The following is a 27,427-nucleotide window of genomic DNA, read 5'->3' on the forward strand; positions in this document are numbered from 1 at the left end:
GGAGGAGGGTGAGGCAGGCAGGTAGTGAGGGCCTTACCTTGTGCGGGCATGAAGGAGCCTGGGCGCGTCATCTGCGCCGTTGAGCAGCGGAGAGCTGCTGAGAGGGTGTTGGGCCTTTTCCTGTGGCCTTTGCCGTGTGGCGGCTTCGCCTGGCGGCTGTCCTCCTCTCCCTTTAAAGCGGGAGAGGAGGGGCTGCAGGCAGCGTCGGGCGAATCAGCTGGCATTGTGATGTTGGTTTCCATGGAGCCCAGACACGGCTCCTCTAACGTGTTGCTTGCGGCGGAGGCCCCGTGGGCTGCAATGGCAGCCGGGGCTGGTCTGGTGGGGGGGGGGGGGTGGCACAAACGCATCCTGGGTGCCGGTGAGCTTCTTACCCGCAGCGGAGCTGCTGAGAGGGTGATGGGCCTTTTCCTGTGGCCTTCGCCGTGTGGCTATACCTATCTAGCACGCATCTTCCGTCGCCGTAACCAGTGTATTGTAACATTGGCCTTTGCCTCGGCATACGCATGCACTTATCCTCGGCTACAGCTTCTAGCCTCCCACCTGCAACCAAGCAACAACTCCACCATGCACATATCCAGCAGAGACTGCACCTCGCTATTACTTTAGCTATCCATGACTGCTGATGTACGTTTCGGCTCTGCACCTATTTCCCCCTAAGGTTGCAGGTACTCCCTCTAAACCTAATTGCTCCTTATCACGGCTCTAACTGCTCTTCCAATGCTGATGTATGTACTGCCTCGAAGAATATGATGTATGTATTACCTTTGAACTTGCTTATTCGCTAATGTGGTAGCATCCCGATTCTAGTTGCTCCCTAATATTTAAGCACGTATTGCCCCCTGAATATAACTGCTCCTTATAATTGCTCACAGGAGCCGTAACGCCCAAGGCAAGCGTACCTGAGTACTATCATAGTGAATACTACTGTACTGCCTCCGCCTTGCTGTAGCATATCATATTTGCTCTCACACTGTATTTTTCAATCTGTAGACAACTACAAATGCGAAATTGTATACATGTACCACCCTCAATGAAAACCACTGTACTACATCCCCAATAGTAAACTCCATGCCTACTGTTATGCCGGCACTTTGCCTTTAACTTTACCAGCGTGCATTGCCTTCGATCCACTGCATGCTGTGCTCTCGCTTTGCCACTCACCAAAAACCTCTGTATTCCACCCGTATTTGGTATACAATCAACGCAATGTTCACAGTGCTACATCCACACTGTACTAACTTAATGTGCTGACCCTAGCGTTACCCCGTACCCCATGACCTTACCTCATTGCCTAAGAACCACACTTGCATTGTATCCATTACATTGTTCATAGCGCTGCACAGATACCGATAGCTTTGCTCCTAGCGTTGTGGTGACCTATTGTGTTGCTCTTAGCCTTGCACTGTTACTGTGTTGCCCCTAGCTTTATATTGAGATACAGTGTTGCTCCTAGCGTTGCACTGTTTTACTGCAAATCGCCAGGATGGAATAGTCACAAATATGCATTTATAACCGATTATCATTCTATATTGACTTTTCATGCCACGAGATCTCCACATCCACTACTGTACAGCGCTTCCATAGTATGCCACTACCTCACTAGGATGGAATAGCCACAAGTATGCATTATACTAATTACTATTGTGGTGGGATTATTCTGATTGCCATTACCTACTATAGTTCAAAAACTATATGCCCCAAATCAGTAGCCACAGTATTGCCAGCCAGATCTGTAGATAATCACCTAGCTAAAAAGAAACGCTCACCTAGCTAAAAAAAAACGCCCATCTCATTCAGTCCTGGATTGACTACATCACATTGAACCAACTGGATTTTGTGCCCATATATGAAGATTGGCTCAACCCAGTTTCTGGACCTGCTGTAACGTTAGCGCTTCCTGACAATTACACCATCATCAGAGCCGGTAGAGCCACAGGTAAAGGGGGCGGCATGGCCTTTATTGCCAAAACCCACCTCTGCTTGAGAGAGTTCTCCAGCACACCACTACCGTCTGGCGAGCTACTCTCAGTTAAACTACCTCTTACACCCAAACAGAAATTACTTCTACACCTCATCTACCGGCTGCCCGGCCCCATATCCTCCTTTGAGGATGATATCTCCATTCTCCTAACACAGAACACTAAACCAAGCTCATAGATAATCCTACTAGGTGACCTAAACCTTGGATTTCACGACCCGAAAGATATGAACGCATCCACTCGAGAATACTATCTCCCAACTTGGATTCAAACTTATCATTACCGAGCCAACCCACAATAAAGGAAGGACTTTAGATTGGTTGGCAGACCTCAACTGCCCTACCACGATCCTAAAAAGTGAACCACTTGCCTGGTCAGACTCCCATGGCATCACATTCTCTATACAGGAGAAACCCTCCTTCAACACAGGGGTAACCCTTGCCCCTTCCACCCTGTCCAGGAACAAGGGCAACAACTATAGCACACCTACTGCCACTGCTACAGCCCATCACTAACTCACCCAATGTTGACAAGGCCACCGCCCTTCTAATGGAAAGGTACACCACCACCCTGGAACAAGTAATAAACAAGATCGCTCCTCTAAAGCTTTGAAAATCCAAATCTACAACCCGCCGAAACTATTTGGAGAAAATCTCCCTCCACCACCAGCAAAGAGAAATTTGTTGCTACAGCCACAACCTATACAACTGCCATTCATAACACAAAAAGGGAAATCTACAATGAAAGAATCCAGAACGCTAAATCAAATACTTAGGAACTTTTTACTATACTCAGTGAACTAGAGTCACCGGCTCCTCCTGCTGACACGTGCCTGAAAGATACCGCCCGATGTGCAAATATACAGAAGACACTATCAGATAAAAAAAAAGCACTATTACGAACTAAAATTGAAAAAAAATAATAACTTGCCCACTAACGCAAACCTTGTCACTGCATCCCACGTACACCAAAGCCCACTGCGTACCCCCTTCCAATTTACACCAGTCTCCATCAAGGAAGTAGAAAACATAATTCTTGTATATAAAGGAAGTATAAAACCCGCCAACTGCCAAGGTGATCTCTGCCCAGCCTCGATCATCAATGATGGCGCTCGAGGACTAGCACGATTCATTACAGCTCTGATAAACTCATCCCTTCAAAAACTGTTCAGTACCCGATAATCTCAAAGAAGCATGGGTCAGACCGCTTCTAAAAAAAAACAATCTAGATCCAAGCATCCCCATTAATTATAGGCCTATAACTACGGTCCCCTTCCTTCTGAAAATTCTAGACCGCGCAGCCTATCTTCAAATTCAGAAACACTTGGAAGATGATTTATTAGGTCTACGTCAGTCTGGTTTCAGACCCAGACACGGCACTGAGACAGCTCTTTTAGATCTAAAGATACAGATGGACGAATCAAAGGACATGGGCAAACTAGCCATTCTCCTGCTCTTGGATCTTTCAACAGCCTTTGACCTTGTTGACCATAAAATCCTGACTAAGCACCTAACCTTAGCAGCAGCCTTCTCACTGAACGCCGCTAGCTGGATACAATCCTTTCTCTCAAACAGAACTACTAGGGTCTTTTCAACGTCAGCATCTGCCCGCCAGAGCCCATAAACTGTGGAGTTCTGCAAGGATCAGGTGTCTCCCGCACACTCTAATACATTGACCAATCCTCTTTGATCGTCTTGACAATCTGGGTGTCACCTACACTAATTACGCAGACAACACCCAGATCCTCATCACACTCACTGGTTGCAATATAAATGATACAAAAATTATCAATAACATACACCTAGAGATCCAAGCATGGATGGCCACCCACAGTCTTTGTTCCCAAGCCTGCCTTAACCAACTAGACAAACGCTATTCTGCCTTTATCATTGATGGAAACACCATAAAAGTCTCTAGTGAAGTAAAAACATTGGTGTCTACTTGGACTCCACTTCATCCTTTAAAAAATAAGTGAACACCACAGCATCCACTATGGCCTACACCAGCAAACTTATAAATTCCTCTAAACCTTACCCATCAACCAATAGCCTCTTAATACTAGCCAGAGCGCTGATCCTCTTGAAACTGGACTATTTTAACACCTTATTCCTAGTTTCCTCCTCACGGAACCTAAACCCCAAGTTCTGCAAAACAATGCCTTAAGATCAGCTCTGAATATTCCATGTTCCAGGCACATTTCTTCCTTCAGGAGGGATGCACTCTGGTTACCCGTATGCAACAATCACATTACGATCTCTAGTCATCACACACAAATGTCTCTAGAATCCAGTCTGACAGACCCACTAGATCCAGCTAACTGAACCGACTCACCAACCCCAACTTCAACCTAAACGGCTGGAGGATCCAGCTTCCCAGTGCTCCCAAGTGCTGGAACTCACTTCCGCCAGCCATCAGATCTGAAACCTCATTTTGGGCCTTCAGAGACAATACCAAATCTTGGCTTTTTCCCCAAACTACTATGTTGCACACTTGACAAGTTTGCACATTGTACACTGTGTATATATTGTATATACTGGATATGCTGCACACACAAACTAAACATCTTTTTATGATTATGCACCTTAGCTACTGCTGACTTACAAGTACTTGGGTTGATTGTAACTTCTTTTGCTAAATGTCAGAACCTGCCTGACTTAATCTTTCTGTAAATACATAATCTATTGTGTTGTGACTCTGCAACTCTAATTGTAAATCGGTTTATCAATTGTATTCTATTATGTAACCTACTGTGTAAACTGCTATGTAACCTACTATGTACAAGTGCCCACTTACCTTTGGGTTAGGTGCGCTATACAAGTAATAAAACAAAACTAAACGCAAAGATATAATGGCAGACTATAAATTAACTAAGGATGAGGACATCAGAGCACTTTTCGCACCAAGAGGCAGTATGTGCAATGCTTTTAGATACAATTCAAATACAGGAAACCCTCAGACCAAACTTAGATTAGAAAGGCTCTCTAAAAAAGAAACAAATATTTGGAGAAGGGAACAATGAGGAACTGTTTAGACAATGGAAAACTACAGGAGGCCTGAGAATGCGCATCTTTCCGTACTTCAGAGGATATGGACCTAGCACACAAATGGGAAGACAATCTTAATCAGAGCTCCAAAGTAATGATAGAACTCTCAATTGAACATGCAGAAAGAGCATGTGAGAAGTAAAGCACAAATTGCCATCCTTAACAGAGAACTACAAAAATGAACACCCCAGAAGTGACTAAAAAAGAAGAATTAGAAGACCACGATTGAAACTTTATAAATAAATCAAGATGATGTCAAACGTAGAAAATCCTGAACTTTCGTCCGGGATGACAGGCACTACAGAGAGAATGTAAGTTATAGCTTTCAAACAAAATATGAGATATTAAAGATGAACTCATGAATGGCACACCTGCCTCATGGCCCCAGGTAGTTATGATGTTGACAGTTATCAGGAGAAAACTGATCAGCGTGAAGAGTAGCAGGTACGCCTATCTTGTTCATTTAGAGAAAACAAATTTATCAGAAAGGGAACCATTCACCATCATTCTCCCCAAAGGGCCAGAGTATAGTGCCATTACCCCATTATAAAGCCCTTAATGCTTGAGGAACCTGCAGAAGGGTACTTTGTAGTGGACCTCAGCGCCCTGTTGATTGTGAAGAGAATTAGTTTTCAAAGTCGCATGAAGGATGGTAACAACGGAGTAATTAGGCTCCTCAACTCTGTTTTAATAGAATACTTTGTTGATGGGTACACTTAAATATGTTCATGCGCCCAGAAACCGAAAAAGAAGACAAAAGAACTCAATTTTAGGTGATCAGTGGTTTTGTATTATTGTTAACGATTGCCCTGTGTGAGGACACGTGTTTCGACGGTACTTCCGTCTTTTTCAAATCAGGGCTGTATACATAAATCAAATAATTGTATAACAAAAAACAATGGTGAAACATACATGGATTAAATAACGTGAAAATACATCATGAGCTGTCGTCATTTTAGTTGAAAAAATGAAATCATATTGCAATTTAACCAGTCATTGCATAGATCAATATGTAACAGAAATGATTGTCCACATCCCAAAGAAAGGTAAAGTAGACGTTGAGGGAGGGGTAGAGGGTAGGAGGTTTAAGTGTTTCTTGGCGCATGAACATATTTAAGTGTAACCATCAACAAAGTATCCCATTATAAAGCCATTGCTCAGATTGGACTTGTCCATCACTGCATTCAAGAAGGACCATTTGACAAGGTCGAAGGCCTTTCCCGTATCCAATGTCACCAGAATAGACAGGATGTGCTTTTATGGTGAGCTATAGCCCATAGATTTATGATTTTCCCAACGTTAACGGAAGCCCACCTCTTTAGCTACAAACCCTGCCTGCTTGATCCCTATTATAGTATGGAGATTTGTTTTCTGTTCTATGAACAAGAACCGTAGCATATATTTTAACATCAAGGTTCAGCGCTAAAAGACACTTTGACCAGGATGTGGACTGGGACGAGACAGTCCCAGTCCCCACATCCAGCAACACATACCCCAGCTTTAACCAGGAAAGGGCTTAACACACATGGCAAATCCAGCCGTGAGAGTGTAGGAAGAAGGTTAAGACACACGATAGCTTAAGGACGGGGCAAAATCTTGTGTGACATCCATTTTAGAATATATGGTCCTCTAAAAGGCATTATGTGGTAAACTTCAAAAGAGCACGTGAGAATGTCAAACACATGGTAGGAAATATCCGCAGTCACCAGTCTGCCCTAGACATAGCATACAAATAAACAAAAAAGTTACCAAAAACAAAGTGAAAGATACAAAGCATCCCTACCACATTTCACTGTAAGGTGATGCGTACAGTGCAAAAACACCATAGAATGTCAGTGGTCACTCTGCACGGATGTATAAGCACTGATCAGTACCCCCAAGACATGAGCTAAATAGGATGAGAAACCAAAAAGGCTTTACTTAGCTCAAAAAGCCAGGTTAGGTTCAAACAGCAAATGTTTGGGGTTCCATAGAGGTAAATGGAAGTAAAGTAGCAAAAAGAAATTGTTTCACCAAAGAAACCATCAAAACCTGTATACCTGGTGGTCCAGGATTTATTCTAGCAGCAAATCAACTCTTCACAAAATAAGAGTTTGAGCAGGTCCAGCATGGATTGCCTATGAAGGTACTAATTTTTCACACTTTCTTTGAAATGTATGTTTCTTCCAAACAAGAGTATTTTTTATTGGTAGAGCAGGTAGGCTTGATAGAGCAGATGACAGGGGGGTGTATGAAATGCACAACAGCGCAGCATTGGCGCCAACAGATATGCCCGCTATACATACAGGTGGAGGCTTGTGCCCCATCAATTAGTTCCAGAAATGTATTTCCCCACTAAGATGCAGAGGAAATGCAGCACTGTCACAGATTACAAGTTTCCATTTGGGGGCCAAGGTTGCGAGAGGGTGAGAAATATGTGGGAGGAATGAGTCCATTAAAAGAAAAAGTAGCTAAACATTTCTGATAGCTAAGTCCTTACTATGAAACCTTCTTGCATCCACTGCTTCCCTACCCTTTTCAGATTTGAAGGACTTCAAAAGCAATACAGAAATGGAACGAGAAAGAATAGCTAGGAATCAGAAGCATGCACAACAGAAATCTGGGTATCTTTACCAGCCAAAGACTCCAAAAAGCAATACTTTGCAAATGCATCATGCGAGGGATTGCCAGACTGATTTAGGACTTGCACATCTCTCTGATGGCAAACATTGTCGACACACCTGAAGTGGAATGAGCCTGAAAAGGTCTTCGACTTTGGTCTTTTCACCCTCCTAGGACAGCTCAACTTTCTCCAGGTCACAAGGTCTAGCAAAGGCATCCCATGCAAATTTGCTGGGTTTGTGAAGCAAGTGAAAACTATTCGCCACACCCTCCTTTATTGTCCATGCCCAGAGGGAAGACATGACAGGAAGATGAGTGTTAACGATCCCTTCTGAGCCTGACAGAGATTTCATAATTGAGGCTTCTGTAGGCAGGAGGGATCCATTGGTGAACAATTTATTCTGGAGGGCACAGAGGGTCGATGACTTCAAAAGGGAATGGTTGCAATGCTTTGCAATATTGAAGGCAAGCAAATATCTGAAAGTAGACACTGTTTTTTGCTGGTTTACTAGGTACCTTTTTTATATTATCCTTCAACTTCACACTTTCATAGACATTCCACTGATCTAGAGCACCCGATTATTTTTGGAAGAATGTTTGTTTACCAACAATGGGATTGTTTATTATAACACTAGTCCATTAAAGATCCGGTGATGGAGAACTTTTAAAAATGTCTTTTACAGCCACTAATTCAGAAGGAAGTTCTTTAAGGCATTTTCTTTTTAAATAAATACAACACATTTGTAGGATATTTAACTTGAATGCATCCAAGCAAGGTAACCTTCTGCTATAGAAAAGAATTAGCAAAAGAAAGAAAATGTTGCTTATAAACACAAGGATACGTCCGTGTCTTGCTTCTTACCAGCAGGTATGTCACAAACAGCAAACAGGCCCACACGAGTATTTCCGTTTACCGTCCATTTCTGGGTCTCGCAGTTTGGCTGGCAGCTGTGATTCATAAAACGAGAATAGTTTCCTTTCGGACCAGCGTCAATTATACGATCCTAAAAAATAAATATTACGGTCAGTGAATGCAACACAGTCATGGGAAATTCAGCAAGTCAACTGCCATTACACCCATTCGTGTAGTATGATGCAAGCATTGCACAAGCTTGAAAAAGGTGTAAATCATAACTTTTAACAGCAGCTTTCCGCATGAGATGTTCTCCTGTACTTATGTTAGGATTCTCTGTACATTTAAAGAAAAGTCAAACGTTTAACATTATCCAGCTTGCGTTCTACTGGAGTGATCAGTTTAACTTAAGAGTATGGAGTCTTTGCCTTCCGATGTACATATTCCAACAGATCGGAGTTGAACTGAAATGGTACAACGCATCTCCACTCAATCACTAAAAATATAACATTTTGCTGATGAAGGCGCACCATACTTTCTGGTGGGTTCAGATGGTGATGAGTGCCTATGGATTATAGGGGTTTGTCTAAAACAAACTGCATAAGCAAAACGGTGTAAGGCTCGGCTAAGTAGAAGGTCTCAGTGGTGTTACTCTACAGAGGTCACACATCTCTCCTGGGAGATGTGGCTGTCATCAGTTCTCTAGAATTAACTCCTAAGGTGTATTCTCAGAATTCATGTTCTTGTTAAGAGGGGGATGAGGAAAAATGCATACAGAAATTGGGGATTTATCTACAACAGAGGTTTCTATATTTGAACTGGCTATGCAAAAAGAACTGGGATGGGTGAAATTATCAGGTGTTATGGCTGCCTCGCTCAACCCACACTCCAATAGCGACACAGTTTGTCCCTCCGCATTCCAACTTTGTAATAGTTAGGGATATAGCGTCAAGCACCCTCCCTAACAGTCACAGAGATATGGTCCGCAGCTTGCTATTTTGTAATCAACCCAGGGTGCTTGTCTCAGTTCTTAATCTAAGGGCGTCTAGCCTACTCCCAAAGTACATAGTGCCCGGCCACTCAGACATAGGGTGTTCGGCAGTCACAAGTTCCTTTCAGGAAGGTCAGGCCCTCGGGCTCCTTAGCAGGCTTGTAGACATCAGCTTAAGTGGGCCGTCAAGCTTCTTTAGACCCCTCTGCAGCTGTAGTGTTCTCACACCTTTCATCTTTGACAAGCCTCTCAGCTTCCTTGTGTACCTCAGTTTCCCCAAGGCCTTCTGGTGCCTGCAGTGCGTTTTCTTACTGATTGACATTTTGCTGTCATGACTAGGCTCTATACAGATCTCCTTCCTCAGGCTGAGACTTCTAAAATTGTCTGATCACTTGTCCTCCAGTTTGGATTCTGTCAAGCCCCCAGGAAGACTACGCTTTACTAGGATTTCATTTGGTGCAGTTTTTGCAGGTCCGCTGTGAAACAAGGCTTTTAAAATCAGTGCAGAGTTTTGAGTGGAAATCCCACCCCCTCGCTGTGGTCCCACTTTCTGGGGATTGAAATCTTCAGTATCGCTTCAGAAGTCAGCTGCTTCATGGCTCTCCATGTAATGACATTGCCTCCATGTTGGGTGAGTGTTAGTAGAGATCTTTGGAACTGCACAGGCCCCCATAACTTTACATTAGAGAGCATTTATTTCCCACAATTCCTATTGCTGGGCTCCTTATTCCTTTTCCTGGAAACCGTCTTCCCCAGAAATGCAGGACTCCAAGGTGCTTTGTTGGGATTTACTTGCTCTCTTCTTCCGTAGCCTGATTCTTAGGGAAAATCTCTATAAGGGGATACCACTGACTAGTTGTACACATACAGGGTGCCCCTGCAGTGATTATTACCCAAGGAATCAGGCTAAAGAGGAAGAGACTTGGCAGGCTGTACATAGCCTCACTCCCTTCCCCGATTTTTGGGGAAATAATCTTTGTGGGTCCCCTACTGAGAATCAGGACCCCACGAGGAAGGTCTCAGGGGTCCTGCAATCTCTGAATATGACCAGGAGCTGTTCAAAGGGATACGTTAAATGGTTTCACAGGCCTTTGAATCCTTATCTTCTGACTTTATCAATAAGCAAGGCCAATGTAAGTCTTCCCTTTCTCAAACTGACTCATCAGGGTCAGGAAGAGTGCAGGGATTTGGAGGTGGAGTCTACAGTTCCAGTCCTGTACTGCCTTCAGGTAGGTGGTTTGAGTAACACGACCATGCTAGTCTGGATTCCCTTGGGCTGCAGAACCCCCTTCAAATTTTGGGATGGGGTCAGGTGCTTGACTGACAGAATTTGCTAATAATTTCTGAATACTGGACGACAATTGTCATTAGATTAAGTTTGGGAACCATTTTTATTCACCAAGGACAATTATTGAAGGAGAAGAAAGGGGTTATTAACTGACGAGCAAAACCTTTCATGTTTTATGATAGCTACAAAACATGTATGCGACACATTAGCTTAATAAATAAATGCAATTTTCTCACAAGCCACCACCTGTGTCTTGCAACCCTTTCCCATTCCACTTAACTATGCAGCAATCAAAGATCCATTTAATGTACCATAGAACTTCGAAAACAAATGCATTTCATAGAGGTTATGGGTATTGCAAGATTAATCCAAATATCTGGCTTGATGGGGTTGTAGATGAGCAACAAACCACTGTGAAACTATCTCTGGGAGGTGTGAGTAGAAAGATATGTTAAAACTACTTCAACAGATAAACTACACAATGCTCCACCTATAATATTCACCAAAACATCGCTACCCCACAATACTCTTCATAAATAGTAAAAATAATGTATCCATGATACTTGCACACAATATAACTACATCAAAAAGTACCCTAGCATATCAAAGATTCAACTAGCAATAAGGAGGTAAGAGATATTCCAAAGGTTAGTTACACAGACATATTTCCAGAGCAGAGGTATTCCCCAGGTTATCAATCTTGTTAAACACATTCGTGCCAGTGGCATCTAGGAAAATTACAAATGACCACACAACTGGCCCCCTGAATGCCTATAATCACTATATGGAAAGAGAAGTCAAGGACCATGAGCGTGTAAAAGAGGAAGGCCAGTATCAGTCACGCAGCAAGGAGAGTATTGAAATCTTCAACATTTCCCCTAGAGATCCCCTGCTTTGCCCCAGCCAGGAAGCAAACTGGTGGCATCTCCTGTTGCTCATGGTGGCGGATAGGTCTACTAGAGGGTGGCCGCACCTGTCGATCATCCCCCACTCAGGACCTCTTCGTTCAACTGTCACTTGTAGTTGTCCATCCCCAGCCTGCTGAACCTGTCCGCTTCCAAGTTTGATTCCCCTGGAAGGTGGACTGCGGACGAGTAAAAGTTGTTTGACAGTGTCCATTCCCAAATGTCGATGGACAGCCTGCAGAGCCGAGGGGACCTGGTACCTCCCTGCTTGTTGATGTAATGCATGCGCGCGGAGCTGTCTGGATGCAGACAGACTTGCCGTTGACAATGGGGAGGAATGATTTGAGGGCAAGCCAGATGGCCATCATCTCGAGCCAGTTGATTTGTTCCAGCTGTGACCATATTCCATGGACACTGTGGTTGTCCAGTGTAGACCCCACACATCCCTCTAGGGACAGGTCTGTGGTAATGGTGATCTCTGTAAAAGGCTGCCTGAATGGCCTGCCCGCTAACAGGTTGGTCTCTGCAATCCACCAATCCAGGACCTGGTGGAGGTGCAGTGGTATGCTGACTAGAGCTGCCTGGGAGCCCGTCTCCTGATTCCAAGAGGCTGAGAAATGTAGCTACAGCCACCTCATTTTGAGTCTTGTGTGTGGCACAGCCAGTAGACAAGTCGCCATTATCCTGAGCAGGTGCGGGTACCACCTTGCTGGGGTCACTGGTCTGCTAGAGAAAATGCCTCGTGGCCTTCCCGATTGCCGTGATCTTGTCTGCCAAGGGGCGGGGGGAGATCCTCTCCGCCCTCATATCCCAAATTAGCCCCAGCAATGTTAAGACTGAGTGGGAGTAACTGACTTCTTGACGTTGATGGAGAACCCCAGATTGTATAGCTTGTGCATAACTGTAATGTACTGCCTCGGCCAACTCCGCTCGAACGAGCCAGACATCGAGGTATGGATAAAGGTGGTGGCTTTCCGCCCTGAGCAGGGCTGCTACCGAGTTAATTAACCTTGTAAAGACCATGTGGGTCAAATTGAGGCCAAAAGAGAGGACTTTGTATTGAACATGAAAGCCCATGATCCTGAACCATATGAAAGAACGGTGGGACTCTCAAATCGGGACGTGCACGTAAGCATCCTTCAGATCCAGGGAGCACATCCAGTCTCCCTGACACTGTGTCTCTGCAATGAGTGCTGGAGTAACCATCTTGAACCTTTGTAGGGGTAGGAAAAGGTTCAAGGAAGAAAGATCTTGAACTCCTCTTAGGCCAGCCTGGTTCTTTTTCTGTATGGCGTATATCTCAGAATAGAAGCCCATGCCTCACTGTCAAGCCGGAACCTCCGCCACCATCTGACGCACAATATGAGAGTAGATTTCTGCCAGAACAGTTTCCGTCCCAATCTGTGGGAGTGGAGGGGAGGAAAGGGGAAATGGAGGTAATGGCAGCCAGAAGCCTGTGGAAACTACAGAGAGGATCCAGGGGTCCGCGACCTTACCTGCCAGGAATGGATGTGAATGGCAAGTCTGCCCCCCGCAGGAGACTTGTGGATCTGGATGGTACTGTCACAGTTTCTTACCCTCTCAGGCTAGTGCATGAGAGGGTGACTGGAAAAAGCATGTTTGAGAAGATTTGTGCTGCATGCCCCTGTGCTTCCTAGGAGACCTGTCAGGCTATCTAGACTAGAGCATCGCTCCTGAAAGCCGCCAAAGGTACGACCTCGGACTTCGCTGTTTGCAAACTATTTTTCTTTATGTCAAGTTCCTCGTCTGTGGTTGATTGAAACAAGCACCCCCTAGCCCCCGCTCTAATGGCAGGTTGAGAATTCACTCCTGCACATCAGGGTTACGCCTTCAGCCAAGCTGTTCTCCTCATATCGGTGGCGACACAGATAGCTCTGTCCACAGTGTCAATGTGTTCCACTGTGGACTCAGTTATATCCTGGGACACTATTTCTGCCACCGCCAACCCTGTCCGACTATGCGCGGGAAGCTCCGGGAAGAAGGCCGTAATCTCCCGCCTAAGTTTTTGGTTCTCTTGTGCCAACATAGCATGGCACAGGTGGAGGGTGGCATTAGAGTATATCTTTTTACAATATGACTCGAACAGCTTTTCCTCCTACCCTAGGAGGGCTGACATAGGGGAAGATGAAGGCTGCGGTTTAGAGTAAATGGAGGCCGCAGCTATACCAGAGGAATGAGTTTGGGGTGCACTGATAGTATGAGTGAGTCCCCTTCTGCCTGCCTTATACTTGGCATCAAGGCGCTTATTCGTAGGCTGCATGGAATGCGGCTTTACCCAGCCCTTTTTTGCCAAGGATTGTACATCCTTTTGTAGAGGGATACCAGTACTTGTGGACGGGCGAATGGTCAACACCTCAGCCAAGACCCCCTGCATCAGGTTGTTCCATTTGCGGCTGCAGGGGGCTGCGGTATCCCCATGTACACGGCCACACCCGCCAGCCTCTCATGGAAAGCCTTAGCTGAGGAGGGAGAATCCTGATCCTCGTCAGTGTCACTTGCTGTGTCCTGCAGGTCGGGAGCTGCTCGTGGTGTGCTGGGTGCAGTCAGCCGTGGTGTGCTGACGGGGAGTGTCACCGGGGGCAGAGCCACCATGACTGCTGGGAGCGCAGGAACCAGGGCCTGAACTGGAACCGGGGTCTGGATCAGGGTCAGAGCTTGAGGTGATACAGGAGGGAGCATGTCCTTGATGACCCCCCCCCCTCAGCCCCTCAGAGGATGGTGCCCAACTGAAGCGATTTCATGAGGGTAAGGAACTTTCAAAGAACCTATCCCTGCATGCTGCTGAAGGGCTTGGCTGCGTAGGAGCCGGGCCCAATGGCTGCTGTGCTCTTGCAGCACTAAGCTGGGGTCTGTGTACCGCCCCTGTGATGCTGTGGTTGGGTATGACGTGGACCAGATAACTGGCGTTGTCCAGTCCCATCTCGACGTGCGTTTCCATTCCTGCTCTCTCGATTGTGGGGGCTCCAGGTGAACAGCCATCTTGTCTGGCCTGGCGGCCATTTTATCACGCCCCGTGCCTGCTGCGTGGTGCCTGGTGAGCTGGGTCCAGTCTCCGCCTGCACGCTTAGAAGCGAAGGCTCTGACCTTCCCTGCACCTCAGGTAGAGATCTGGGAGGCAGAGAGCCCTCGGCCATTACGCTGGTAGTGCTACTGCTACGTATAGGTGCCCCCTAGGGAGCGATCCCAGTAGAGCAGAGCCCCTCTGGGAGAACCCCCGTACTAGAGCCTTAAGGCCCCTCACCCTGTTGGCCGTTAGCTCTCAGAGCCTCAGTCCTCTTACTGGTCTTAGGCTCTCCCACTTGGATGCTTGCGGGGTGCAGAGGAGTACAGGGCACCTACCTTGGGCATGGTCCTCCTCATGTATGTCTTGATGTCTTCTAGTGGTGATGCTTCAAACAGCTCCAGCCACCTGGCTAAACGATTCTTCAGTGAGAGCGGCGTCTATGCGTTGCATGCAGAAAAGCCGTCCCAGCCATGGTCGGGGCCAAGACACCGTAGGCAGAGTGTGTGAGGATCCGACGTGGGGAAGGAACACTTGTAGGCAGGACACCTGATGTTGACATGCGCTGGGGAGGAGCGTGGCACCAGAGAGAGTATTATCTCTGATAAATGCTATGAAGAAAAAAGGGAAATGAAAATCTCCCTGGGAAGAGCACATGGAAATTCAAGGCTGGAGGCCTAACCCAGGAGCGCTGGTGAAAGTGGTCCATTCCCGTTGACGCTGAAAAGAGGACTGGAGAGTGGCTCCGGCGGGTGAAGTCAGGGGAGCAAATGCTCCCAGGGCAGCTCCCCTATCTAAATTTAAAGGGGGAAGACATTTTTTTCAGGTTGCGTTTCAAGTCTCTAGCGAGGGACAGCCATACAGTATGGAGGAAAGGGGAAGAGACGTAGGAGTATCACATTCATTAGAGAGGACATTACCAAAGGGAAGTTGTATGTGCCTATAATGGATACCTTGCCACCCACATATTGCTGAACTTCTGAAAGACTTTGAAAGTCCTAATTCACAATGAGAGTTACAAGAAACAGATACCCTTTACAAGTAACCAGTGTAAGCAAATCTGTCCAGAACAGTCCTGCCCGCCTGCCAAAGTGTCCAGGTAATACAGCTTAATGTAAATAAATGTGGATATTCACTGTCCGCTGCAACAATATCCTCATCATCCGCCGTGGCCGTACCCATCTCCGTACCATGTCGGGATCTGCTGGGGAAGAAAGGACCCAATGTGGTTACGAAGGTAGTAATGGGGGCGTGGGATGATGCTTCCGCTTCTTCACTGGAGGCTGATCCCGGACCTGGGAAACCACAGGTACCAGAGCCATCTGGATTTCAGACACTAAGGTGTGTAAAGTTGACAAAATATCGAAAGAAATGTCCCTTGGTTGAGATGGCAGAACAGGAAAACTAGGCCCAGCGCCGCCCTCGCCAACCTCCTCCTCAACATCCTGGTGGTCCGTGTAAGGACTTCTGGTCTTTGTCGTCCTTGGACGGGACCTCCATGGTTTGGGTGACAGCCTGGGAGGGGTGTTTTAGGGCCTCCTCACCCCGCCCCTATTTTTACCCCCTAGGGTCTTGAACCAGAGCCTGAGCCAGTTTCCACCTTATGGCATGCCTGCAGATGCTGACAAAGTCACTGCAGCGGTGTAGCGCCTTCGGGGTAGGGACACCTTAGCAGTGGGGACTACCCTCGTAGGATCAGTGCCCTTTGCTGTCGTGGCTGTAGCATACATGAGATTCGGTTTGCCCAGAGTGACAGGTAGCAGACTTGGGCAATCAAACACGGACAACCAAAGAGAGGGGTACTGGTACCTGGTGTCTTCCCAGACCAATTTGGGGACCGTCAGTATTACTTATTGAATGAATCAAAAACAGCCCGAAAATTCATCCGGTAAACACATAGGGAGGGGCAAATATACATATATTTGAAAATATAATTAATTTTCACAAATAATACATAGTTAAAAAAATATGTTTAGAGGGAAATTGGCAATTTTCTCACGTGTCCCTGGCTGCCAGAGGTGGGGCTTAAGGAGAGGACGGTCATTTGATGGGGGCAGTATGACCCAGAAGACAGTGATTAGTTTAGAGGAGAAATGCTGTTTTTAAGTGAAAGTGAAGGGAGTAGTTTCTTACCTGTAACTCCATTTCTCCAGCGTTGGTATCTTTCATGGATTCACATGCTTAGAATATTCCCCGTCGTCACGCCAGGAACCTCGGTATATTTATTAAAACGTTTTCCATTGGAAAAAACCAGACACTTGTGTCCTATCGACGTCCTTTTGGGACGCTTACGCATTACCCAATAGGACGTAAGGTATAAATAGACCCGCCCCCACGGCTCCCTTCAGATTTTAACCCACAAAGTAGGGGCAATACTAAGTTTGCATTCAGGGGAGGCCGGCGGGTGCATGTGAATCCATGAAAGATACCAACGCTGGAGAAGAACAAGTTACTCTCTTACCTGGTAACGTTCTTTCGATGGGATGGTCCGATGACGTATTCCATATCTTTGACAGTAATCACCACAGCTGATGACGTTGATGCGCCGTCCCTGAGGACCTCCTCCGACGGCCGACGTCACCCGATGTGATAAGTAGGAAGCACGACGCCCGTAGCCTCAGTTGTAGTTTTTTCCCCCAGAACGTGTGACACCAGTCTTCTGCCAGTCAGACACACAAGGCCTTGCGGAAACGTAAGCTGCAATCGCATAACAAATTCGGCAGCAGGGAAGGTAGGGAGGGAGCGATATGGAATACGTCGTCGGACCATCCCATCGAAAGAACGTTACCAGGTAAGAGAGTAACTTGTTCTTCGAGGGGATTGGGTCCTCCGACGTATTCCATATCTTTGACAGACTCCCAAAGCAGTACCAAAGCAAGGAGGTGGGAAAAGAATTTAGAACACAAATTTAGCATGCCCAATCAAATTGCAGAATAAAGGACTGCCTTGCCAAAGGCCAGATCCTGTCCTTGGATGGAATCGAGGGAGTAGTGACGTACAAAAGTATATACAGAAGCCCAGGTGGCTGCATCACAGATGATACGAATAGGAGCACCCCTCTGTAGGGCAGTAGATGCAGCCATACCCCTGGTAGAATGGGACCGGAAGCCAGCCGGTGGGTCCTTACGCGCCAAGCGGTTACACTCGGAGATAGCCAAAATAATCCAATGAGACAAAGTCTGTTTTGTCACAGCTTGTCCCAAACGCTTTCCAGCGTAAGCAATGAAGAGTTGATCGTCCACTCTGAGCCGGGACATGCGTGAAATATAAAAACTAGGATCAAGCCTATGGAGCCTCTCCTCTTCCTTACCAGGATGCGGAGGAGGATAGAATGCGGTTAGGCAGAAACCTGTGCAGTTCCCTTACGGACCACTGCAAAAGGCTTAAGACTACAGGTGTTGGCAGTAAACCCAATTGGTAGCAGTCTGTACCACCCAGATTAACCTGGTAGCTGTGGCTGAGCAGCCAGACTTCTCTCAAAAAGAGTTAGAGAGTATATAGAGTGTACAAGAAAGGTACCAAAATACAGTAGCACAAGCAAACACTGACCAGAGCTTTGGTATCAAGGATATAATTATTTATTTAAAGTCAGACTTAGAAACACTCCAGCATTATAATTGTAAGCAAGTTCAAAACACAGTCACTATTAATATATATACATCCCTTATTCCTTATTAGACACGTCTTAGTTAACACCACTTATTTTCAGACAGAGGTGAGCGCTTAACTAAAGATGGCACTCCAATAAGTTATCAAAAAAGGGAGGGAAAAGGCAGAAATTAGAAAAGCACACAACACAATACTTTAGAAGCACTCAGCAAGGCAGGAAAGTCAAAATCTACTTGTGACCAAAAAGTTCAGAGGCCCGGCTCCCTCTTAGAGAGAGTAGAACACCAATGCGCCCAAGATCACACAGTTTAAAAGGCTTGAAAAGTATTGCAGAGAGTTTAAAAAGGAATTAGTTCAGCTCAGAAAAGTTCAGTTAGCCAGCCTAGGGCCAACCCAAGTGGTAAATTGAGGATTTACAAGACACCCCACACAGACTGTTGCGAGGGAGGCCAGGCAGACAGTACCTTGAAAGTGGAGAGAATCCCCTAGTGGGGGCAGTTGTTCCTTGCAGTGGGTGCAAGTCGCAGCATCATCCAGAGGAAGAGAAGATCTCGACATGGAGGAAAGCTGAAGGTCGTTGCACTGTCAGGGAAGAAACCAGCCGCAGAGTTCTCCGGTTAAAAGGTACTACCCTTCTATTCGTGGTAGTGGTAAAACCTGGTATCCCGGTTGCCGGGGTGCTTGGCACAGGCAAGGCGGCCACAAGATGATCCGGGAAGGCGAAAAGGCAGGCAAACTGGTTATCCCCACCAGTCAAAGTAAGAAGACTCTTCGGGATGAAGATCTCCTCTGTCATTGGAAGAAGTGGTGAGTCGGTTCAGCGGTGTCGTTGTTGCAGGTCGGCTCAGCTTCTCCCTCTTCGGATTCTTTGGTCCTGTGGCGACGCCTGAAGTTCCAGTGCCCAAAGCCCTTCTTTTATGCAGAAAACCCTCATTCATCAGTCCTACCTGTCACTCAAACATGCTAAGTGGTGAGCCGGGCGGCTCACCACTGGGCCAATCACACAAGAGTGCGACTTGAGTTGCCGAGGCAACTCAGTCCAGGGTGCCTAAACCCCCCCTCCCACACATCCTGTAGACCCAGACAGAGTGGCACCACTTTTGGAGGCTTCTGTGTAGAAGCCCGCCAAAAAGTGGAACAAAGGGCTCGACTTGGGTTGGAGTCACAGAGGCGAACACGAACGCCATTTTAAAACCGAGTCGTGGCGAAAAGACCCAACCGGGGAATAAATATTAAATAAATAACCCAGTGGTATCTTTAACATTGCACCAAAAAGTGGTGCGTTCAAAATGAATGGGAAAATCCCATATTAAATATTCTTAAGGAATATTTTGCGTGGTAACCACTGCCACCAGCCAGAAACACGACGAGGGGGGACTGCAAAGTGCCCCCTCGAAAAACAGACCCAGGGGCAATCTAATTACCCCTACCAGCACTTCCACAATATGATGGTTTGTACTGGTTCTGTTCCCAATTTAAGACTAGTAAAGCCAATGGTGACTTTACATGCCCTGGGAGACAGTAGTCAGTCCCAGGGTATGGAGTCTATGTTTGGGGGTCACTATGACACCCCTGTGTTACTGCACTGAGGATGCTGTGTAACACACTTACCAAAAACCACATGAAACCCTATGGAGTAAAAAGACCCCATAGCCCATTAAACACATTACAAAGTCAAAGGATATCTCAAATCATGTCTAAGAGTGGGAGAAAGAGTCTCACTCTTAGCAGGAGAAAAAAATAAACCCCAAAAATTCAGCAAAGCTGCTGGGGGACTCATTAGGTTTGGGAAATTAGCCATAACAGAGAATACTCCCTAACAGGATGTTTTCTGTACAGGTCCAACATAAAAAGTCTTGTCGGACCCGGGGATCTGAAGAAGATCCGTCATTTGACCCGAAAATTGAGAACACCGAGTCTTTAGAGCCCATTGGAGGGATCTCATCCTCAAGCGTGCCTCTGGCACCAGGAAGATGCAGGATGCCATGAGGCCGAGCAACCTTAAAAAGTCGTAAGCCTGGAGATTTTGGGCATGTTGAAATTTGTAAACTATCTGAAGAATGTCTTGAGCCCTCGACTTGGGAGGCAAGCTCTTTCCCAAGGACGTGTCTAATACAGCTCCCATGTACTGAAGCTGTTGGGAAGGTGTCATCTGTGATTTCTTGAAATTGAGGGAGAAGCCCAGTTTGTGGAGGAAGTGGCAGGTGACTTTCAGATGATCCAGTGCTTTCCCGGCAGAACGCGCTCTGATCAGCCAATCGTCCAGGTAGGGGTAGACATGAATCCCCCCCCCTCACCTGAGGTGTGCTGCCACCACTACCATTAACTTGGTGAAGACCCTCGGGGCGGAGGTCAACCCGAATGGCAGGACTCGAAACTGATAATGTGAGTCGCCAACTGCGAACCTCAGGTATTTCCTGTGTTTGAGATGAATCGGCACATGAAAATAAGCATCCCGGAGGTCCAATGACATTAAACAGTCTGAAGTTGAAGGGCCTGAAGGATCTGAGAAAGGGTAACCATCTTGAACTTGTCCTTTCTGAGGAACTTGTTCAAGTTTCTTAAGTCCAAGATGGGTCTCAATCCTCCGTCCTTTTTGGGGATCAAAAAATACAGGGAGTACCATCCCTTGTTCCTCTCCGCTGCAGGTACTGGTTCTATAGCACCTTTCTCCAGCAGGGTTAAAACTTCCTGCTGTAGGAGCAGGGTTGAAGACTTCAACGGGTGTCTCCCTGGTGGATTGCTTTGAGGTTGCGTTAGAAAAGGAAGGCAGTAACCTTGGGCTATTATTTCTAGATCCCAAACATCTGAAGTAATGGCTCGCCATTCTTGCAGATGCTGTGACAGCCTACCCCTTACAGGTGTTTTGTGATGCAAGTCCTCAAAGCGGTTTTGTGGCGGATGTTGCAGCCGCTGATAGCAGAGAGGCTGCAGCTGGAGCTTGTTTAGCATGTTTTCCTCGTCCACCACGAGTGGCCTTTTTCTGGCCCCTTTGACCAGCCATTCCTCTCGCCTTCCCATATGAGGTGTAGTAACGATAGGATTGTCCCCTCCATGACTGTCCTTGCGCACGAAAAGGCTGAGGCTGCCTAATAGCAGCTCCTAAGGATTTGGCAGCTGCTTTTGAGGTCTGCAACCTCTCAAGGCTCTCATCAGCCTTGTTGCCAAAAAGATGAGACCCGTCAAAAGGCATGTTCAGAAGGCGGTTCTGTATGTCCGGTGCGAAACCCGACTTCCGTAACCACGCAAATCTGTGCATTACCGTGCTAGTGCCCATGGACCTGCTTACACTATCCGCAGTGTCCAATCCAGATTGAAGGGATTCCTTCATGGCTTCCTTTCCATCTCTAACGATGGATAGGAACCCTTCCCTTTCTTCCCCTTCTGGTATGTGCTCCGCCGCCATTGCAATGCACTCCCAAAGAGTGTACGAAAATGTTGCCAAGGCACATGTGTGTTAGGGAGAAGTCTCTGTTTAGGCTGAATTTCCTAACCTAGTGAGTCCACCAGCAGCTTTGCTGGATTTTTGGGGTTTATTATTTTCTCCTGCCAAGAGCAACACTCTTTTATGTGTTTTTGTGACGTGTGTTACACAGCACCCTCCGTGCAGTAACACAGGGGTGTCATAGTGACCCCCCAGTATAGACTCCATACCCTGGGACTGACTACTGTCTCCTAGGGCATGTAAAGTCACGATTGACTTTACTAGTCTTAAATTCTGAACAGAACCAGTACAATCATCATATTGTGGACATACTGGCTGGGGCAATTCATTTGCCCCTGGGTCTGTAAGTCGAGGGGGCACGTCAACCGCAAATATTTTCCTATGGGATTTCCCATCGTTTTAGGCTACTATATTTAATTATTTACGGTAGCCTCGAACATACCGCCGGTTTATTTAATTAATATTAATTCTCCGGTTGGTATTTTTTGCCAAAACTTGATTCTAAAATGGCGTTTGTGTTCTCTTCTGTGACTCCAACCCAAGTCGAGCCCTTTGTTCCACTTTTTGGCGGGCTTCTGCACAGAAACCTCCAAAAGTGGTGCCACTCTGTCTGGGTCTACAGGATGTGTGGGAGGGGGGGCATAAAAGCAGGGCTTTGGGGACTGGAACTTCAGAAGTCGCCACAGGACCTAAGAATCCGACGAGGGAAAAGCTGAGCCGACCTGCCACGACACCACAACCGGTGGAGCCCTGCTGGACTGCCTCACCACTTTGCCCAACGACAGAGGAGCTCTCCCGCCGGAGAGTCTTCTTCCTTTGACTGGTGGGGTTAAGGAACAAGTTACTTACCTGTAACTGTTGTTCTCCAGCATGGGTCTGGCATGGATTCACATGCTCATGAATATTCCCCGTCGTCAGGCTGGGAATCCTCGGTAAAGAAAAAACCAGTATCAGTTTCGTTTCTGATCTGTCTTTCGTAGTAATAACCAATCACTGGTCTCTGCGTCATACTGACCACAGCCAATGACTGCCCTCTACCTAAGCACCGCCTCTGGCAGCCATCTTCAGATTTGGAAGCACGTGAAGTGGCAGTATGACCAAGTGAAGAGCCGCAGAGGGGTAGGCGGGAGGGTTCACATGTGAATCCATGCCAGACCCATGCTGGAGAACAACAGTTACAGGTAAGTAACTTGTTCCTTCTCCAGCATGGGGTCTGGCATGGATTCACATGCTCATGAATAAAGAATACATAGCAGTACACACAGGCACAACCACGGGAGGTGGCAAAGGCTCAACATTAAGCATTACATCAAACTCAACATTAAGCATCTTACCTCCTCACCAGGCTCACCTCAGTCGAACAGGTTGCGCAGCACTGCTTGGCCGACCCTGGACTCCTCCCTGGAATCCCGATCGACGCAGTAGAATCTCGTGAAGGTGTGCGTCGACCTCCACGTAGCAGCCCTACATATGTCCAGCAGGGGCACACCAGAAAGGAACGCCGTGGTAGCTGCGATCGCTCTGGTGGAATGGGCTCTCGGACGGCCAGGCAGCGGTCGGTTTGCCAGCCGATGTCAGTACATGATACAGCCGGAGAGCCATCTGGAAATGGAAGCTTTCGAGAGAGCCTTCCCCTGATTGCCAGGTCCAAAGTTCACATAGAGTTGTGACGTCTTCCGAAAACACTTCGTGCGGTCCACGTAGAACTTCAGCGCTCTAGTCACATCCAGCGAGTGCAAAGTCCTCTCAGCCGGCGACGAGAAGAACACAGGCAACACCAAGGGTTCGTTGAGATGAAGTCCGACGGTACCTTGGGCATGAAGGAGGGGTGCGTCCTGAGCACTACCCTCGTGTCGTGAAAAGTCAAGTACGGGGCCTTGCAGGAAAGGGCCTGGATCTCTCCCACCCGTCGTGCGGAGGTGATGGCCACAAGAAACGCTGTTTTCCACGACAGAAACTTCAACGGGGCTGAGTGCAGAGGCTCAAACGGAGGTCCCATGAGCTTGGTCAGCACCACGTTGAGCTCCCACCCCGGGGCCGGAGCCTTCACCGGCGGGAACGATCTGAACAGTCCCTTCATGAACTCTTTCACCAGACGATGAGACCACAAGGACGTCCGCCCCGTGGTTCTGGTGTATCGGGAGATCGCAGCAAGATGAATCTTGATGGACGCGTGTGCCAGACCAGCTTTGGTCAGCGTCAGCAGGTACGGCAGTACCTGGGGAGCCGTAATCCGTAGAGGGTTAATCTTCTGTGCGTGGCACCAGACAGAGAACCTCTTCCATTTGTGTCCGTAGCATTTAAGAGTCGAGGACGCCCTGGCCTTTGCAAGATCCTCTCTGCAGTCGGCCGGTATGTCGTATCCCCCAAACTCTAGCGCTGCAGGAGCCAGGCCTGCAAGTTCAGCGATTTCGGGTCGTGGTGGAGGATGGCGCCTCCTTCCCTGGAGAGTAGATCCGCGTCCACCGGCAGCTTGATTGGCGGGGACGCTGACAAGTCCAGAAGGTCCGGGAACCATATCTGCCTCGGCCACGCAGGTGCGACGAGGATCATCCTGCACCGTGACCTCTTGAGCTGGTTGACGAGCCGGATTAGCAGTGGCAAAGGAGGGAACGCGTAGAGGAACAGGCCCTCCCAGGGGAACGAGAAAGCATCGCCCATGCTCCTCGCCTGGGGAAACCTGCTGGCGAATCTCCGGCACTTGGAGTTCGTCGCCGTCGCGAACAGGTCGATCTGGGGTGTGCCCTTGGCCCACAAACCTGAGGAATTTTCGGTGCCCCTTTAGGATGGGAATATGGAAGTAGGCATCCTCCAAATCCAACGACGACAGAAAGTCTCCCTCCTCCAGCTGACCCAGGACGTGCTGGAGGGTGACCATCCGGAACTTCTGCGCCTTGATGAACTTGTTCAGACGTCGCAGGTCTAGGATGGGGCGCCATCCTCCCGTCTTCTTCTTCACGAGGAAGTATCTCGAGTAAACTCCGGAGCCCTGAAGCCTCTTTGGGACGAGTTCGATGGCGCCCTTCCTGAGCATCGCCCTTACCTCCAGGAGAAGCTGAGGGACGTGAAGCTCTTTCCTGGCCACGGGGGGGACGCGCGGGCCCCTTCTTTGAAACTCGAGCGCGTGGCCCCGGGCTAAGACGTCCAGCACCCAACGGTCGGTGGAGATGGACTCCCACACGCTGACGAAGCTCGCCTGCTGGTCTCCCACCGGGGTGCTTCGGTGGGGGCCCGACCCCACGACCGGTTCAATCCTGTTTCGACGAGGCTTTGCCGCCTTGACCTCCTTGGTGACGACGGCGGGGTCCGCCAGACTTGCCTCGTCCTCTGTAGGCCTCCTGAGACGACGAGCGGGCCGCTTGACGGTAGGTGGAGAAACCGCCGCCGGAACCTTTGGAGGCGCCCTTGCCTCCGCTGCTCCGAAAGGGCGTCCGTCGTTGCTGCAGAACCCCAAGGGCCCGGGCCGTCTCAGTGTCCGCTTTAATGGCCTGAAGGGAATCGTCCACTGTTTTCCCAAACAGGTTGTTCCCATCGAACGGCATGTCCAGGACTCTGGTCTGTACGTCTTGACGGAAGTCCGTAGCCTTGAGCCATCCACGCCGCCTAAGGCACACGCCGTTGCCCAACTGGCGAAACCCAGTCTCGGCGATGTCCGTCGCAATAGTGATGGCGTGGTCCGACGCCACCTCACCGTCCTGTAGGATCTACAGGGCATCCGCCCTCTTGTCGTCCGGTAGGAAGTCCAGCAGGGGAGCCAGTTTGTACCATAGCTCCCTGTCGTAGCGGGCCACGATAGCCAAGGCGTTGGCCGCTTTAATCGTCGTCGCTGCAGACGAGATGACCCTGCGTCCCATAGCGTCCAATTTCTTTCCCTCGCCGTCCGGTGGGGAAGTCGATGTGGAGGCCGCACCCCCCCGCTTTCTTCCTGGCCGGCCGCGGAGACGACGGAGTCCGGGGTAGGCTGCGCCCGGAGACACAGGGGGGCCGCGTCCGGGACCCGGTACTTCTCGTACCGGTCTCTTCTAGCTGGCGTCGTGGAAGGGTTCTTGAGGAGGGCGAGGCCCTCATCCCAAATGTCGTCCAGTAGAGACATCGCGAGGACCGTCTTCCTCTTGGCCTCGCGCCGTTGATAAAGGAATCCTTCCTTTTTCTTCTCCTCAGGGCAGAGTTGGAAAAGCTCGGATGCCCTGGTGATCATGGAGTGGAACGATCCAATCTCGTCGGGCGGAGAAGCCCTGGTGGGAGGTGACGACGGTAGATCCTCGTCGTATACCTCGTCGTCCGTGCCCGTCGCTGCCGTGTCAGTCCCCGTATCATCCCCTCGGGTGGACGGGGAGGAGGGCTGGACGGGGCGCGACGGCTGAAAAGGAGGTGGAGGGTGAATCCTTCTTCTCTTGGGCGGGGGAACACCAGAAGGTCCCGGTTCAGGATCCCCCGACGGGAGAGGTTCCTCCGTCGGCAACGGTAGTCTCATCCTTATCTCTGAGCATAAGGACTGTATAGCCAACAAAATGGCCGCCGATTTGTCTTGCGGCGCTGGCAGAGGGGAATCCGACGGGCGATCAGGGGCCCCGTCGGCACCCTCGACGATGTCGTCGTCGTCACCTGCGTCGGGATCCATCCCGACGGGCCGGTCTTCTTCCACGCCAAGGCCCTGGCTTAAGACCTCGATCAGCTCTTCCTCCGAGGTTGAAGCCGAATCTACGACGACGCCCTGCCCCCCCTTTTTCTTCCCCGCCGGGGATTTCACGGGGGTCCTATCGATGGCTGAGCCAGGGCCGCCGTGACAGCTTCGATAGAGGGCTTGGCCAGATGGATTAAGGCCTTCACCACCTTAGGTGCACTCACCGCCTTATCCTTGAGGGGGGGGGGACACTGCCTCGCTCCCCCTCCGATGGGGCCTTCGAGCTCGACCGGGGCCTCTCCAGGAGCTTCGCCGGGTGCTCGCCCTTCCTCTTACCCGACCCAGAGCGTTGGCTCGTGGCTGAAGGTGCCGGGGAGGGTGTGCCCTGCCTGGCGCCCGTAGAGCCCGACCGTTCGGCGCTCCCGGTGCCAGCGGACTCGCGGTGCTTGGCCTTATGTTGGACCCCCGTCGCCGGGGCGTCCTCAAAGGTCTTAGAAGACGCTCGGATTTCTTCCTCTTCTTCTCGCCTGACGGGCTCTTCCCTTCCAGCCAGTTGGCGAGACGTTGATGGCGGTCCTTCATGGTCCGCTCCGACATATTGCCGCAAAACGCACAGTCCTTCCCCACGTGCGTCTTGTCCACATGTAAGCAGTAGAGACAAAAGGAGTGTTCGTCCTCCTTAAAGACGTTCTGCAGCTGGCATCCAGGGCAGACCCTGAACAGCTTTCCGGGCGTCGAGCTTCCCTTCTCCTGGGCCATGTCCGGGCCTGAGAAGCTTCTGGAGTCCTCCAAAAGCGTAGCTCGACGAATTCTTCACCCTTGAGGGGCGCAGACGAATCCGACATGGGTCCCCGTTGATCGGATGGAGAGTCGGTGGAGCTTGAGGCTCTTTTGACCGAAAAAAAACGAAGTTTTTGAGAAAAAACGTGAAAAAAATAGCACTAACGCTCGAGAGCAATAGCACGAGGATCCCAACACATGAACGTGCGGTAAAAATCTGAAGATGGCTGCCAGAGGCGGTGCTTAGGTAGAGGGCAGTCATTGGCTGTGGTCAGTATGACGC

General features: G+C 48.8%; 1 protein-coding gene across 4 annotated transcripts in view; it reads right to left on the reverse strand.

Annotated features, from left to right (window-relative positions):
- The window catches only part of NSD2 (nuclear receptor binding SET domain protein 2), a 1,742,450-nt gene that overhangs the window by 254,385 nt on the left and 1,460,638 nt on the right, over positions 1-27,427 (reverse strand). For all 4 annotated transcript variants that reach the window (XM_069632133.1, XM_069632132.1, XM_069632134.1 and 1 more), the window contains exon 20: positions 8,490-8,631. In XM_069632133.1, the coding sequence (XP_069488234.1) occupies positions 8,490-8,631 (142 nt within the window). The remainder of the gene's footprint in view (positions 1-8,489; positions 8,632-27,427) is intronic.

The sequence above is a fragment of the Ambystoma mexicanum genome, chromosome 6q (genome assembly GCF_040938575.1).
Source record: "Ambystoma mexicanum isolate Mex_15411 chromosome 6q, UKY_AmexF1_1, whole genome shotgun sequence".
Lineage (NCBI taxonomy): Eukaryota > Metazoa > Chordata > Amphibia > Caudata > Ambystomatidae > Ambystoma > Ambystoma mexicanum.